We start from the raw sequence: 16919 nt of genomic DNA, 5'->3' as shown, positions 1-16919 counted from the left end.
CTGGTTCGTGGTTTGGTAGGTGCTTTCGCACTTCATCCAAGGTTTGGAATGAAAACCAGTCACCATCTGTCTCCTCTTCCTCACTTTCTGTGCCTCGCAGACACCGTGCCTTTCTCCAGCTGAAGCCTCGTGGCCCGCTGCCCAAAGGGCGTCTCTAGGGGACATTTTTCCAACAGCATCTGCTCATTCTGTGCCTCTGTGTCACGATCCTTCAGACGTTTTCGTCACTGTGACATTTGTGATGCTGATCTGTGATCCGTGATTATAACTTGCTGAAGGCTCACGCGGCACCTTTTCTTAGCAATAAAGTACTTTTTTAATTAAGGTGTTTATATTGTTTTTCCAGACATAAAGTTCCTGCACATTTAACAGACCATGGTATACTGCAGACTTAATTTTATATGCGTGGGAAAGCCAAAAAAAATCCATTTCGTTCACTTAATTGCAATATTTGTTGTATTTGGGTGGTCTGGAACCAGACCTGAGTATCTCGGAGGCAGGCCTGTATTTCAAAGGTTTAAAAAAAAAAAAACAACCCTCAAATGCTTCTAAAAAAAAGCAGCAAGAAAAATGCACCTCTGGTTTGTTTCCAAAAATTAATGTGTTGCCCAGTGAAAGCTTAAAAAAATCAATTCAATAAAGTATTCCTATAATATTTCAGTGCCAGCCTTCAAAAAAAGTTAAATAACTAATCCCAGTGCGTTGGAAGGGAGAACGGTGTGTACTCACGTGAAGCAACAGCAAAACACCATCTCTCCGTTAATAAGGCACGCAGCTTGTAAATCTACACAAACCAGGAGTGAGGCGATTGCCAAAATCTGACTTGACACTCCCTGGTTGTGCTCATCTGCTGAGGTCCACAAGGGAACTCCCTACGCCGGTGGTCAGATTTTGTCTTTTATTATAAAGAGAAACAAAGAGCTACGTTTCATTCCCGGCTTTCAATCTGACCTGGTAACCTGGGTCAGGCGAGGCACTCCTTCCGTAGTCAACACTCGTGGAAGGACACCCACCTGGCTTTACACTTTCACCAGCACTCTAATGCAAAACAGTCCCCAGACTCTGAGGATAACACAACCCCGGAAGGGAGTTTAGAAACGTGGGTCCTTCTTGGAAGCCAAGCAAAACATTTGCCCACTGTTAGAAGAAGCCTTATCCAAAACAGGGATTCCTGAAGGAACAGAAAATCTGAGAAAAATCATAACTTCAAATATTATGATTGGTGTGCATATAGGCTCAAAGGACGGGATAAGGAACCTCTTTTGTCAGGACTCCGACTTAGGCTACTGTTCTCCAGTGTTTCAAGCGGACTGCCAACTCCCCACCATCAGTTGATAACTAGGTTATTTTTTAAACTTTTTAAAAATATTTTATTTATTTATTTGACAGAGAGACATCACAAGTAGGCAGAGAGAGAGGAAGGGAAGCAGGCTCCCTGCTGAGCAGAGATCCCAATGTGGGGCTCAATCCCAGGACCCTCAGATCATGACCTGGGCCAAAGGCAGAGGCTTTAACCCACTGAGCCACCCAGGCACCCTATTTTTTAAACTTTTTGAGAGGTATGTGTGATCTGCAGCTAACCTCACGTCAAACTGACTCACACAACAACAGCCTGGATGTACCTAGTTCAAAGGTAAAAGAACTCTAGTTCCCTCTAGAAGGATTACGAGTATCTTACTGATTCAGTCACTCGTTTAATGCAGAGGTGACAGGAGGACCGTGTGGTCACAGCAAACACCTATTACCTGCTGTGACATCCCTCGCCAGATGTCCGGGCTGGGAGAGACTCAGTCTGAGTTTTCCATCATTAAGAACGAGGACGAGAGCCGCTGGCCCATGTTGGAATTGAGTGGTCAGCAGCAGCCCTGCCCTGTTCCATGTTCGGAATTGGAAAGCGACCGACACCTTGTCCTCTCCGATGGTGCCCGGCAGAGCCAAGTAACTCCTGGAGCTCAGAAAAGTCACGGGCACAATTTGTGGGTGTGAGCACGAGAAGGACACATTTCCCTGTGGATACAGTGGAAAAGGATTTAGGAAGGGGCAGAAGGGAGACTTTCATGAACAATGAGCTTTCCAAGAGGTGCAGTTTCCTATCAACCTACCAGCAAGCGAGGACCTAAGAACCAGGCTTCCCCATCCAGCTGCAATCCAGATTGACCTGACAGGTCCCTCAAACCGTGACACTGCCCTGGCTGGGCAAACCTCCTTCTGAGGCTTTTAGGGCAGTTCTGTCTCCTCCATTTCTGGGCATTGGCAAAGGAATCTCGAGACACGTCTTTCCCAGGCCTTGTGCTGGGCGCAGGACACAACAGAGGAGACAGATTTCCTATACCTCCAGGCACTGGCTGTTTACATGCGGCATGAAGCCCAGCACCATGGACAGCGGCTCCGGGAACCTTCCTGCACCCCCCTTGGTTGTGTGAACGCTTACACACCCGTCACCCGGGGACACGAACATCTGGCTCAGGCAGGCCCTGGGCTTCGCCGGTCTGAGGCAGGGGTGTGGCCGGCCTGAGCGGGCTGCCCACCTCTCAGAGGCTCCCATGGGCCGTGTCAACCAGCACGCTCTCCCCAGCCTGACCTCTGACCCGCTGGCTGCCTGTTGCTTTTATTTCATTCTATTTTACTAAAAAACACACCTTTGAGCTTTAGATTATGTCTGCTGCTCCAGGAGCAAACTTACCTTTAATCATAGTGTTTGGGAGGAAGGAACTTAAGTTCTTAAAAGAACTCCAATTAAGTGGGGCACCTGGGGGGCTCAGTGGGTTAAGCCTCTGCCTTCACCTCAGGTCATGATCTCGGGGTCCTGGGATCAAGGACTCAGAGGGAGTCTCCTTCTCCCTCTCCCTCTGTCTGTCCCCCTGCACGTGCACCCTCTCTCTCTCAAGTAAATAAATAAATTCCTTTTTTAAAAAATTAGATAGATTTTCACAAATTCCAGAGGAATATGTGCCCAAACATTGTCCTTCCTCTCCAAAATATATACCATAAAAGCACTGTAATCAAGTCAATACGGCATTGGTATGGGGTAAACACAGCAGTGGAGCCCAGTGACTACCCACAGAAAGATCTGAGACCACAGGTACAGCCAGCACATGGTGAGAGGGAAGATTCAAGCCTGTGCTCGGAAGTTGGGTCTGGTCACTAAACAGCTCAGGCACGAATGGGTATCCGTGAGACCTAAAATAACTACTGATCCACACAAAAAGTAAAGCCCAGACAGTCGAAGACTTAATTTTTTTTCAATTTTAAAGTAAATAAATAAAATGAAACTGCCTTAAAACTTTTTACAGGAAAATCCTTCAGACTGTACCTAGAGTCTAGGGTTTCAGAAGTATTTCAAAGCAAGACCAAATACTACAAAGCTATTTAAAAAAAGTACATTGAGACATTGGCTACGTACCAATAAAGGCATTTATATGCTCAACATGGCCCATAACATTTAATATAAAATATGATATATGATACATAATTATAACATGATTTTATATTTCATAGAAAATTGGTTAATCTGAGAAAACATTTGGATCATGAATGACATAGGGTTATCTATCAAACCTAAAACTCTCTTATAAATTGGGGCACCTGGGTGGCTCAGTCGGCTGAGTGACCGACACTTGATTTCAGCTCAGGTCATGGTCTCAGGGTCCTGGGATCGAGTCCCATGTGGGGCTCCGAGCCCAGTGGGGGGTCTGCTTGAGAGGTCCTCTCTCTTTCTCTCCTTCATGCTCTCTCTCTAAAATAAATAAATCTTAAAAAAAAAAAAAAAGCATTTCCACAGGTTTCTCTGAGTTGGAAAATAGAGATGGAGAAAAGCTCACATAAAATAATCCCATTTCTGTAAACGACACTCGACATGGAGGCGTCGATGTTCACAAAGCTGGGTGCACTGAGTGTAGAGGATTCGGGTCTAAGGAACCAAACGTGGAAGGACAGACGCTAGCTCAGTAACACGCTGGCCCAGGGGGACGCCTGCAGCCGCGTGGAGGGACGAAAGCCTGACAACAGTCCAACCTGTCTGAGGGGTCCACCTGCCTCGAGATAACATGTTCATTATTCACTGACCTAAGTCCCCAGATCCACAGCAGACAGACCCCTGGCCTTGGGGCGAGAAGGTCCCAAACGTGTCCAGTCGCCTGTTCAAAGCCACATCCGCCTTCCAAAGAGTCAAGCAAGTTTTCTGGCAAATCTTTTTCTTTCTTAGGTCACAGGACTGATTTTACTAACCTTCCTTTGTGTATCTGTGGGCCTTGGCCTCCCTCTGCAGAACAACGGGGCGTTCCTGCACATCAGCAAACAGGCACCAGACCCCTGGGGCACAGCCCCTGAGCACGAAGATAGGGTTTGTGGCCAGCACCACGGAGTCTGCCCGGGATGGAGAGATGCAGCAGACCACCCCCTCCCTTCACCGACCCACTCCTAACCCCTCTGCAAATCTCTGGGCCGGGCAGAAACCCGGTAGCTGGCTTTTGCACAAGAGTCCACCTTCTCCCCAGGTTCCTGGCCTCAAATTAAATTAAGCTCAAATTCCTTTCCAATCCAAATTCATCTCTCGAGTACTGGCCGTTCGAGCGAGCAACAGGCAGCTGAGCTAGGAGTTCAGTAACGGGAGAAAGGAGCAAGAGGAAATCAATCCCAACAGAGACCCTGCCCCAAAAAGTCTTTATTCAGAGGCGCCATGACGCATTTGCGAAAGCGTGCGTCTGTTTCCACACACCTGTAAAAGTTAAGAAGCCCGTGATGGGGATGGAGGAGGGCACTTGTGAGGAGCCCGGGTGGCGCAGGCAAGTGCTGAATCCCTGAACGGCACACCGGAAGCTCATACTACACTGTGTTTGAGTGACTGGCACTAAAATTTTAAAAAGTTAAATTAAAAAATCAAGTTAATTAGTGAATTAAGTCAAAAACGAACTAAAAGGCATACATGACTGGCACTTTCCCTGCCTTCAGGAGAGGCACATTCTAGACTGGGCCCATCGGACAAGCTGCAGCTCCCTGCTCCATTGACCCCGCGTGTAGCTCTCTTACCGTGATGAGGATCTGTGGTGTGTGTTTCTTGGACAAATCAATGAGATCCACTCCATTATAGTAGAGATTTTCAAAGCAACCATGAAAGTCTTTTTGTGGGAATGCCACTGATTTTCCATGTCCAAGAATCCCTCCAAAGCTGATCTTAGAAAAAAATGACATAAATAATATTGTTTAATGATTTTCTGATTGTCTGCCTAAAACACATATGCTCAGCAGGTATAGGATAATTGCCTCCAATCTATCTGGCATTATTTTAACATTAACATGTTAATTTCAGGTGAATTTTTAGACGTACCGGTTAAATGTACCGGTTCTTTCTTTATTACACTTAGATAAGTAGGTTAAATACCCCTTCTCGCAATTTGCTACTCAAAGGGCTATGTCACTTCAGCTGACGGGGAATGTTGTACGTTCATTTCCACGGTCACTCTTGATCTGGGTGACAAGGCGGTTGACCATGATGACATTCTACTTTACAAACCTTCCCAGAACCCAGCTTCAGGGTCCGGGTCTTGGCCAGGACACTGCGGATGGGTCAGAATAATGAAGGCATCGATAATCTCATTCAGGACCAGGCTCTGCAGCTGGCCTCCTCAGCTGAGGCCACTTACACTAAACGAATGTTGAAATCATCCCCTTTGCTCGGATAGATGTGCTGAGCAGAACTGGCAGAACAAAAGGTGTTCTCCAGTGCTGGGTAGATACGTGCGGGCAACACGCCAGGGATGCGTTAAGCCTTTAAATGTCCCTAGAAACGGTATTTTGAATCGCCTGACTTTGGCTCTCTCATTCCTCGAAAAAGCAGGTTGGAATGTATGGTGATTACTTCTCCAAGCACCCTAGATTGCTAATTCCGTTTACGATCGCCCTAAAACACAGAGATCTCCAAAAGAATGGGTCACGGCCAACACCAGAGATAACATGGGAAGCCGTCCAGACACGTGTACTTTACTGTGCCGCCTGTCCTACTGATACCTCTTCATCCACACACCTTCCGAATTCAACGACTACTTCCTCCCAGAGGAGAACTCACACCTACGAGTGATACAACATCTCAACAATGCACGTGGGTCTCCTGCTGGGCCGACGTCACCCGTGGGAAACATTTCGCCAGAATTCCAAATTACTAGCAAAGGGAACTTCTCTGCAAAGCAGTATTTTCTTAAAAGGTTATGTTGCGTTTAAATAACAAAATCTGTAATACTTGAAAAGAAATGTTCACACCTTACAATCAAGATCCAAGTAGTCGCACTCGCCCTCGGCCTGGAAATGCTGACTGTGCCTGTCCACAGTGAAGTGGACATGCGTGTTCCCAAGCTCGATGAGGACAGAATGCCAGTGCTCGTCGTCCAGCAGGCTGCCCAGGGTGAGGGTCACACGGGCGTCAGGAGAGGGCAGGTTAGCACGGCCTACAAGGACAGGCAAAGCAAATGAACCACCCCATCCAACCCGGTACCATGGCTGCCCTGTGGGAGGCCAACTCAGTACCGTGGCTGCCATGAGGGAGGCCAACTCTTCCCCCAATCACTTTCCTTGCACACTTCCATCCGGATAGCTGGTCAACTGCCTTTACCTCAGCCTCATGTACAACCTTCTCTCACTTGGGAATGATTTCTTCTACCTTTCTTGTGTTTATTATTATTAATTACTGCATTTTCATTTTTCTTAGAAGTATCTTCTTCCAAGAACCTCACGAAGAGCACCACCTCACGGTTTCAGGGATCCACCCCTTGTCTTTACAATATTACCAGGTTGTCTACTGAACACGTGCAAATGGTCTTACACACTAACCGACCTATAAAACTTGTTACAGTAAAGTACATTCGGGATACATGCGTGTTCTCCATAGTACACCTCAACCGTGGAGCGACCACGCTTCCATTTGCCCAGACCATTCTGTTTCATGCCTCTTGCTCCAGAGTAATTATTTCTAGGGTCTTCTTTCTTTCTCGACAGTGTTCTGGTTTCAGGATAAATTAGCGACTTACCTTGAAAAACTAAGCATAAAAAGATACTTCCATCTAAAGAGGCATATTTTTGAAAACACTCACAGAACTTTTTACCTGAATTAAGTGATAAGATGAGCTTTCCTCTAACTAACTGCAGGGTGACGTGTTTGCCGTTTTGTCCTTCTCTGTGGAGTAGAATTCCATCAGTCTGCCTGGTTTTAAATTTCAAAGAAATAACATCTTTTGCTGGACTCATGGATTTCTGATTAAACGTGTATAGCAAGGAGCTTTTCCCATCAAAGTTAACCATCTCGGATCCTACAGTGGGAGACATTAGAAAATAATCTAAGTAAGATACATCTTTACTCATGCACTGAAATGAGCAAGTTGACACAAACACACACACACATAATATATCTATGGTCTGTTTAGTGCAGAGGGGAAAAAAACGGTGCTGCCCATCCTCCCCGATACCCGTAGTTGAGATCCCTAACCTCCACTCTTTGCCTTTTCTGACATTTTCCCTAACATGTATCACCTAGAAATACTTCTGTTGACTAAGCCCAATTGCTTCTGCCTTTGTACTGGCCACTTCTCATCCTGTAAACAACAAAGATTGGTAAAACAGTTGAAGTCACTCCCCACGGTGGCACATCGTGGCTATGAAGCTGCCATTGTCCCTCAGCCCTCCGATAGTCTTATTTTTCCCACTGTCAAGGTCACTTGCATTCTCTTTATTGAAAAAGTTATATTTTATCATTAACGTAAAAAGAACACTGGTCAAAGAAACCAAAGACAGAACAGGAGAGCACAAAGGGATTCATACTACACAGAAGAATCTCTCATATTTCTCATATTTCACAAGTAAAAAGACAAGACGTTACTGTGCCTTAAAAATTCAAAAACTGTATGATTTTACTCATACATGGAATCAAAAAACAAAAGAAATGAATAAACAAACAGAAAGCAGAACCAGACCTATAAATGCAGAGAACAAACTGGTGGCTATCAAAGGGACAGGGTGGAGGATGGGTAAAGTGGGTGAGGCGGAGCGGCAGGTTCCGGCTTCCGGTCATGGAATGAACAAATAAGTCACGGTGTGAAAGGTACGGCCAGGAAATTAGTCAACGATATTCTAATCGAGTTGTATGGGGATGTGCAGCAGCCACGCTGGTGGTGAACATTGTACAACCCATAAAATCATCAAATCACCATGTTGTACACCTGACACTAAAGTAACGTTGTGTGTACGCTGCACTCAAATTTTTGAAAAAGAGGTTTTTTCAAATGTGTGTGTGCAATAAATGAAGGTGCAAGAAGAAGCCAAAGAAACAGGAAGCTGATGTCTTCTGAGCCAATGATACGATGTTGGGTTTATTTAACTTCACAAAAGCCTGGGGCCAATGTACATTAGGACCTGCATTTCATTCAGACGAACTAAAATATTTACAGTAAACCCTTTATGTTCACAACTCTAAGGAATCCTTTATTTCATGCAAACACCTTCTGAAAATTCAGGAGTTTGATTCTGGTTCCCATACATGGTGGAAAATATATAAACACAGCTGTGTGTCTAAAAATCATGGAAACAAGCAATTATTCGCCATTGCATAGTTAAATGAATGTCTGATAAAAACATATCCCTTTGTCAAATTCGAATGATGTCCCTTCTGGAGTTAGCGAAGAAGAATCGTTTGGTCCACAAATGATTTTATCAGGCTTCTTTTGATCAGATCAGGTTTGTCCCCAGCTTCCCTGTTGCTGTTATAGCTTTATAAGAGTAACATTTGGTCTTCTAGGGATGAGGACGTCCTGGCGTGTTGGGTAAGCACAGAATCCGGCCCCATCCCAGAACTGCGACTCCGCTGGCCTGGGGTGGGACCTGAGAGTCTGCTTTTCTAACATGTCCCCTAGCGATGTTGACGATGTCGATGCCGCTGGTCTGGTGACTACATATGAGAACCACTGCTCTATAGAACCTAGATTATATTTCCTGGAACATTCCCCTTAGGCAAAATGGAGTAGTGAAAAATTTATTGGATTTATAGAAACACAAAATAATGGGCTGAAAATCCTTTTGTTTCCTCTCCAGTGAGCTCCCTAACACTCGTACCTAGAACAATCAACCACAAGCTAATCATCACGTTCTATCTTATGAGGCATATTTAACATGTGTTTTGACAGGTTCTCTAAGCCTAGAAGGGGACTGAGTTATAATCTAGAGATGTCATCAATGGCGTAAAACAAAACCACTTCAAATATCATATCTTGTAGTAGTCCTGTTGGTTTCACTAAAATTTTAAATGGTAACAAACGTAAGCTCAGTGGAGAGGAGTTAAAACAGCACAGATAAAAATGAGGAATTGCTTTCAGAAGTCTGGAATGTGAGGCTGCTTTCTTTTCATCTGAAATGACCCACATCACTCTGCAGCCTGTACGGCCTCATGAGCTAATTTTTAAAGTTTCGTTAAAAAATAAAAAAAAAAAAGAAAAGAAAAAACAAGAATTGTGGTGGAGAGCACAGATACCCACAGACCTAAAATGTGTGCTGTCTGGCCCTTTACAGACACCTGTCATCCCGCATTCAGTGCCATTAGCCAGTGATCTTTCTGAGCCAGATTCCTGGCTGCTTACAAGTGGCTGTGATAAGAATCAGCTCACCGCAAGACATGTGGGTATCCTTCTATTTAAATATTAAAAATCCTGAGGGTTTTGAAGGGGCAGAGGGGTGGGAGGTTGGGGGAACCAGGTGGTGGGTATTGGGGAGGGCACGGATTGCATGGAGCACTGGGTACGGTGCAAAAACAATGAATACTGTTATGCTGAAAATAAATTAAATAAATAAATAAATAAATAAATAAATAGATAAAAATGAAATGAATGAATGAATAAATAAATAAATAAAAATGAGAGGATTCAGTCAGACCATGGTAGGACTAGAAGGATGAGTAAGTTGAATACCAACTTTATAGTCAGAAAGAACTGTATTTATGAAAAAAAAAATCAAGACAGAATAAAGAAAGCTCTTGGCACACACAAAAAAACCCCTATTTTAGAATGGAATCACAAATTTAATTATTTTTGTTGATCTGCCTGTTGCATAATTCAATATACCTCGTTTGTCGCTTTTCATGAATCTATATTTATGCGGTCAAAAAATAGGTAAATATTCTGGCTCCTGTGGAATATCAGAGAAGACTGGTTTTATACGGGCCATTTTCCGTAGCTTCAGAAACTGCCTTGGCAGGGGTTTGGCTTTGGAAAATACAGTTTTGTTACTAAAAGACCATTTTCCTCCATATTCCCTTCCTCCCCTACCCCCACACTGCCCTGACTTAATTTCCATTTGTTCCCCCAAGTACAGCTGTATTTTCATTTAACATGGGTGTAGCACCCACTAGGTGCTGGGATGCTGTGAGGAAACCCAAGAGGACAGACAAGGCTTGGCCTTCCCAGAGCTGACAGTGCTCCCCTCACCTTCTCACTTCAGCTATCATGAAAAGAACACATTTCACCAGGAATAGCCTAGTCTTACTGTGGTCTGCTTAGGAAACTAGAGACAAGGAAGCTCACAGTCAGGAAGGAGGAAGTGGAGCACGGGGGCGGTCTTCTCTGGGAAAGTGTCGGGGAAGAAAGAAGGTAAGACCTTACCACTCATATGGCATGTGTCACACTCAGTTTACAGGTAGGCACCCAAAAGCAGCCAACACGGTTGAAACAACGGGCCATACTGTTGATCAAGAAGCCCCTCATGACAAACGTGAGGCCCACGTGATAAGTAAGAGTGCGCCTGTCACAGGGACGACTTACAACGGGAATGTGTGCACTGGAAACTCAGTTTCAGGCCTCGTCAAAGAGAATCAATTCTACAGAATGTTGTTCACTTACAAACGTTCATGAATGAGTTTAAATATCTGAAAACAAACGGACACGTCACTAAACATAAAATGACTTTTTTTTAAGATTTTTATTTATTTATTTATTTGACAGACAGAGCTCACAAGTAGGCAGAGAGGCAGGCAGAGAGAGAGGGGGAAGCAGGCTCCCGGCTGAGGAGAGAGCTGGATGTGGGGCTCGATCCCAGGACCCTGAGATCATGACCTGAGCCAAAGGCAGAGGCTTAACCCACTGAGCCACCCAGACGCCCCCATAAAATGACATTTTTAAACATGTGTGACTCATACACCATTTTTAAAGGCAATAGATTTTTTAAAAAATTAAACCAAAACATCGTATTGTGGGACAGAGAAGACTGAGCTTAGCGAGTTTGCAGCAGCTAGCCCTCCAAGTGCAGATAGGGGACAGCCCATCTATAGAAGTAGAGGTTCCCTCACCTTCACGCCCATGTTGGTGATAGCATCAAAATATAGCCCCAGTTAAGAAAACTAACAATTACAAATTGAAATCATATAAACTGGAAAAACACTTCGTATTTTCGATGAAGTATCATATCACATTTTCCATTTGGAAGGTAGATTCTGCACTCTTGCAATGGACAAAACTATTGGTTCCCATTCTGATTCATAATAAGTGACCTCCATCTCAAGTACCCCAATAATTTAATTAGTTGAATTAGGTACGAACACATTTTTCACGAACCTTCTTGTAAAGTTAAGTGTGATGCTAAGAGGTAATTTAATGCATTATTTTGGAGTTTTTATTCAAATAAAAGTATGTTAGAGTTGGTTACTTGTATTAATTATGGACATTTAAATTTTTATGATATTTATATCATATATGTATTTATATTACATATATATTCATATTTATAGAAATATATAAATATTCAAGGGTGTTTTGAGGTTGCTAAACAAAACCTATAAATTTTTGCTGTAACAGTCAGTACATTTTTTAAATAAACACAATATTTTAATTTTTTTAAACTAGGCTCCATGCCCAGCGTGGAGCCCAACGTGAGACTTGAACTCATGACCCTGAGATAGAGACCTGAGCTGAGATCAAGAGTCGGATGCTTAACTGACTAAGCCCCCCAGGTGCCCCAGACAAATACAATGTTTTAAAATGGCCAATTATATGTTTTACTCCCAATTTTATTTTCATGCCTGACTTGACACAGGACCAGAGTGTCACGGGGAAGACTGGTAGGTCCCCATGGTGTTGGCCATTCTGTGCCTACATAGTCCGTATTCCCAAAGACTCATGCACTCCTTTCCTCCCTCTTCTCCCCTTCTGATCTCCCCTTCTTCTCTCTCTCTTCCCTTATTCAGACAAACAACACACTAATGAACACAAGACGACACTACACCACCACAGGATGGGACTAGTACAAGCTCAAGGGAATACTTGAGAAGACACTGACCATGAACACAGTTGTCAAAGTGGAAAAGAAGGAGCAGAAGACGCCCCAGGGAAGAATAACAGTCAAGAAAGAAATGAAGGAGGACCTGGGGCCAGTGTCGGTGTCTGTGGTTTACAGAGACCTACGTCAAGGATGTCAACGTGAAACTGATCAGAGTGTGTAAATGTTACTGAAAATTTAAGAAAGCGGAGGACACCTAAACGGAAACCTTTTCAGAGTGGGATACAAAACCTAGAACAAGTCCGTGGGGAATATGGCTCTGGACGACCTCTTCCGCGGGGCCGCTGGTGGGCATGGGACTCTAAGAAGAGCTCACACACACTCCACGTGCAGTCTAGGAGTTGGGGGAAGGGAGGGATTTCCAGGTAGAGAACGTGTGTGTGCCACCCCAGGAAGCCATGAAGAATGCCTGGTGTTTTTAGGAACAGCAGATATCATTGTAATTGGAGTTTAAAGAAGTGAAACCAGAGAGAGAAACTGCATCTAAGAGACATTATATGCCAAGATAAGCAATCTGGACATGTTCTCAATATCAACAGAGCAGTGAGACTAGAAATGGGGGTGGGGGGCAATAATTATCACTTTGGGCTATAAATCATATCATATACAATTACTGTCAAAAACAAAGTGCAAAGCTCTACACTTGAACAATTGCTCTTATTAATAGTAAGAATAAAGACAAGACAGAAGCCCCACTAGTAAACCACGGACGCCACATAGTTTTGCCAGTCACTGTGACTGTTATCGGTCCACAGTTTTAGGCTAGGAGCCCCCCGTGGTGCACAGCTGGTGTTTGCTGACTTTAGGGTGCATGCAGGTCCTTCCCGGGACCAGGCCCGCAGCTTTGATCTCCCTGGGACTGACCTCTCCCCCAAGGAGGTGGTACCACCTCACGAAGAACATCAGGCTAACGGCAAATCGCCATCAAAGACCTTGTTCTGCTTTGAAGTCAGTAAACCTGAAGTTGTTTCCAGAGTAATGGGAGGAAGGAGAAGCTGATTTTATGGGATCAAAGAGAAAACGGAGTCTCGGGTGTCCCAGCCGCTTGCCACAGTGAGCACGTTCATGGAGCTCAGACACAAAAGGAGGGAAGGCGATGGCCCATGGAAAGCAGGGGGAAAGGGCAGGCAGCATCGCGAAACCATCTCCGCTGAATGTTGCATGGAAAGACCAACACAGAGACAGTGTTTGGAAATGGAGTGAAAGCAGAACCTGTCAGAGCTCAGGAAGATGGTGGAGCTGAGGCCAAAGGGGACGCTTGAATCTAGGATGGAGTCGCTTCTGGGACGGTGAGCTCCACCTCCAGAAGGTCTCCCTGCCTGTGGGATCAGCAAAGGGGCGATGGTATCCTTGCTTTGCAGCGGCTCCCTGTGCCCCACAGCACCCACACCCTCCTGCACCCCAAGACCACAGAAGCCCAGAGTCCCAGAGCCACTGTGTGCACGCTCCTGTCTTCCTCCCTCCAGAAGCCCCTCCCTACCCCAGCTCACTCCGCAAGCCCTTCACTCAGAAAACTGACTGACCACCCTCCTTCCTAGTTCCCAGGATCGTGTTCCAATATTTTACACTTGTTTTGTACAATTTTATGACTTCTCATAAAATCCTGACAAAGAAAACCAATCATTTTAGAAGGACCCCCTACATCCAGTCCCTAACACAGTTCTTTGCAAACAGCAAGTGTCCCATAAATTCTGACATGGCACGTGAGGGAACAAAGAAATGAAAGCCTGCATAATAGTAGTTATGAGAACCAAATTTGGGGGTTATTAAATCATAGGTCCAGTATGGAATAGCTCTTGCAAACATCTCCATGTCTCCACGGTCAAGTTCTTCTCCCTCGAGGCCATACCAGATCCGTCTGGCCGGTCTGGTTGTTGAATGAGAAAACGTCTGCTAGGTAGGATCTGACATATTAAACATTCCGCCTGTGACAGACCTCACAGACACTTTTTGGCAAAGCTAATGCTCTGCTCAGGTGCGAAATGAGGTGTGGCCAAAAACCCAGCCTCCCACGATGTTCCCAGCCAACAGACTCTTTGTGTTATTCTCCAGTTTTCTAGAAATTTTTCTTTAATATTTTTTTCTTTTTGTGCTCATTAAAAAAATTCCAGCATATTCCAAATCATCAAAATGGCAACGGTAGAGTTGATTTCCCCACAGACGTCACTGAAGCATTTCTGCTTGTGTTCACGCTCACACTGGCTGTGACTTTTGTCCCTCTGCTCACCAGTGGGGAAAAGAGGGAAGACACAACACATAAGTGATGTTCAAACAAGGGTTCACGTCGAGGAAAGTGGGGATTTGAGCAGCGAATATGGGAGAAGCCCAGAGTCATTTTGGGTTATGGGGAAAACAAGATCACCGGCTGTCCCCTGCGTCCCCACACCAGGGTCACCTCAGTGCCCAAGAACGACACCATCCATCACAGTGAATTGCTGTGGTTGACTTGGACCTCATTGTTTGGATGACGCACCCACTCTAAAACAGGTACCCCGCTCTCTCCTGGGACTCTCAGATTCCGAGGCTCAGTTCGGGCCCACCTCTATGTTCACCTAAAGTAACTAAAGACAGCAGTATCTAGGCTTTCCACAAAACACACAGAGATGCCTAAAAAGTCAGAAACAAGTCAAGCTCGGTTTTCAGCCTGGCCATGAGAGCATGTCCCTCTGTCACTGATTTTGGGGCGGGGAGATGGGTAAACAGCACTTACGGTACGTGCATCCGTACACTTCTATCCTCATCCCGATCCTGCCCTTGGGGCTCCAGGCTAAGGGGAGGAAGCGCAGGAACCTGGCTTCGAGGGGAGGCTGCAGTCGGTAATGCACCACGCTGTCCGCGTTTGTGTTTCCTGGAAAACCCTGGGAGAGAACGGAGAAAGGATCAGTGTGTCTGCAGAACTCAGAGCTCCCAGCTCTTCTCCTGTGGCTTAGGACAGAGGCTTCACTGTGTTCTTATGCAAAAGCCTGGCTGCTTCACAGAAAGTCTGCTAATGTTTAAGAGGGATGTGACCACCCTTCCTGAGGGCCTGGATTAGTCACCACTGTTCTAAGCTTTCCTCATTTGCAGGGTGATTTACATTTCAGCGGCACCAGTAAGCTGGGTGTAAACCTGCCGCCCTTGAAGGCTTGCTCTTCCCCTAAAGCATTTCCCTCATCCCTAAGCAGTGGAGACGCTCTCCTGCATCCCACATCCAAGGCAATCAAGCACGATGTTAACTTGCCATCCAAGCAGGAAGAACCCTCAACTCGGGTATGAGCGCTGGGAGGGACCTACACAGGGTTCTAGTTCCAAACCCTTCATTTATAAAGGCAAAACCGAAGTCCAAGAAAGTACAGAGTCTGCGGCAGTAGGACAGCGGCTACCCGGCATGGCCACGACTAGATTCTGGGCTTTGGATTTCAATCGCAGTGTTCTTAGTGTGCGGTCAGGCTGCCCCCAAGATAGCCACATTTCAGGAGCACTGGGGAGATCCACAAGACAGAGGGGTGCCCTTGCTCAGACACAGGCACCTGGCCTCAGGCTAGAGGGGGCCAGCGTGAGCACAATGGACGTTGTTACAGGGGACGTGTGACTCGTTTCTCACCGCGTTGATTTCATGTGAAGATCAGCATATGGGGAAACCCAAAAACGGGTGATGCTCGCATATACACACATCGATCATATCACTAATGATTTAATCTATTTCAGACAGCTGTGTCACTAATGATTTGCTCGGTTTCTCAACGGTAACACATACATGCGAGAGGAATGCGAGAACAGAGCACAGACTCCAGCACCAGGAAGCGCGTCCCCACGCAGCCTCTCCGCCCTGACCCGCAACCTCTCTTGAACGCTCCTGAAGTGCTCCATACTTGCGTCCGGGGAGAAAAAGGTGGGTGGGCTTCCGATGGCATGGACCTAGTCACCCCTGTGGCAAATCCGCTCCTTCACCCCCACGGTCCTGCCTTCCTCAGCATTAACTCCCACACAGCGATCTTCCAGAAGCTGGAGTGTGAGCCACAGGACCACGGCTCTCGTGTAGACAATTTGCGCCTGCGAAGTCCCCTGAGACGCTGGGCTCCTCTGTCTTGCCACCTGGGCCCCAGAACCTCCGCTAGCCTCCTTCGCACAGGATTTCGACGGGCTCTTCCTGCTCTTTGGTGTCAGTGTCGACCCCGACACTGTACAGACCCTTTTAAAACTGATTCCATCGACTCTTCCTCAGACTGTCCATCCGTTTTCCCAGAGGACCTATGCAACAGCAAAGCCATAACAGCCTAAGGGTTTCCAATCGTAACACAGCGTCTTAGTGGAAAATGCTGCCCCGTCCAAGGACCTTACCAGTCTATGCTCTGAAAACAGACAGCTATGGTGCATCCCTTCTAAAAACCGATGTCAACTAGTAAATCAGTGCTATCAGTTCTTTGGAACCCCCCATCAAAAGTTCAAGTTCTGTGTTCTTTGATCTCTCCAAGTTTTACCATCCAGAGGGCCAAAGATGTTCTCGTAATACTCCTTCATATAATAGTAACAAAATGAGGAACAGAAGACTTGACCCTTTCTTATGCTCCCTTGCATCAGAAGGACACACTCCGCCTCCCACCACAGTTAAAAGGGTCAGGTATACTCACGCTGCACGG

General features: G+C 45.7%; 1 protein-coding gene across 1 annotated transcript in view; it reads right to left on the bottom strand.

The window, feature by feature from the left end:
- LOC116862611 (contactin-associated protein-like 3B) overlaps positions 1 to 16919 on the bottom strand; it is an 87009-nt gene that overhangs the window by 22867 nt on the left and 47223 nt on the right. The window contains exons 3-7 of the mRNA XM_032849969.1: positions 15011 to 15158; positions 7095 to 7298; positions 6256 to 6440; positions 5029 to 5172; positions 1746 to 2007 (exon numbers count right to left, since the gene is read on the bottom strand). Coding sequence (XP_032705860.1) covers positions 1746 to 2007; positions 5029 to 5172; positions 6256 to 6440; positions 7095 to 7298; positions 15011 to 15158 — 943 coding nt within the window. The remainder of the gene's footprint in view (positions 1 to 1745; positions 2008 to 5028; positions 5173 to 6255; positions 6441 to 7094; positions 7299 to 15010; positions 15159 to 16919) is intronic.

The sequence above is a fragment of the Lontra canadensis genome, unplaced genomic scaffold, assembly GCF_010015895.1.
Source record: "Lontra canadensis isolate GAN:19392208 unplaced genomic scaffold, GSC_riverotter_1.0 scaffold275, whole genome shotgun sequence".
NCBI lineage: Eukaryota > Metazoa > Chordata > Mammalia > Carnivora > Mustelidae > Lontra > Lontra canadensis.
Note: the sequence above shows the minus strand (reverse complement) of the source record. Positions and strands in the feature narration are given on the sequence as shown.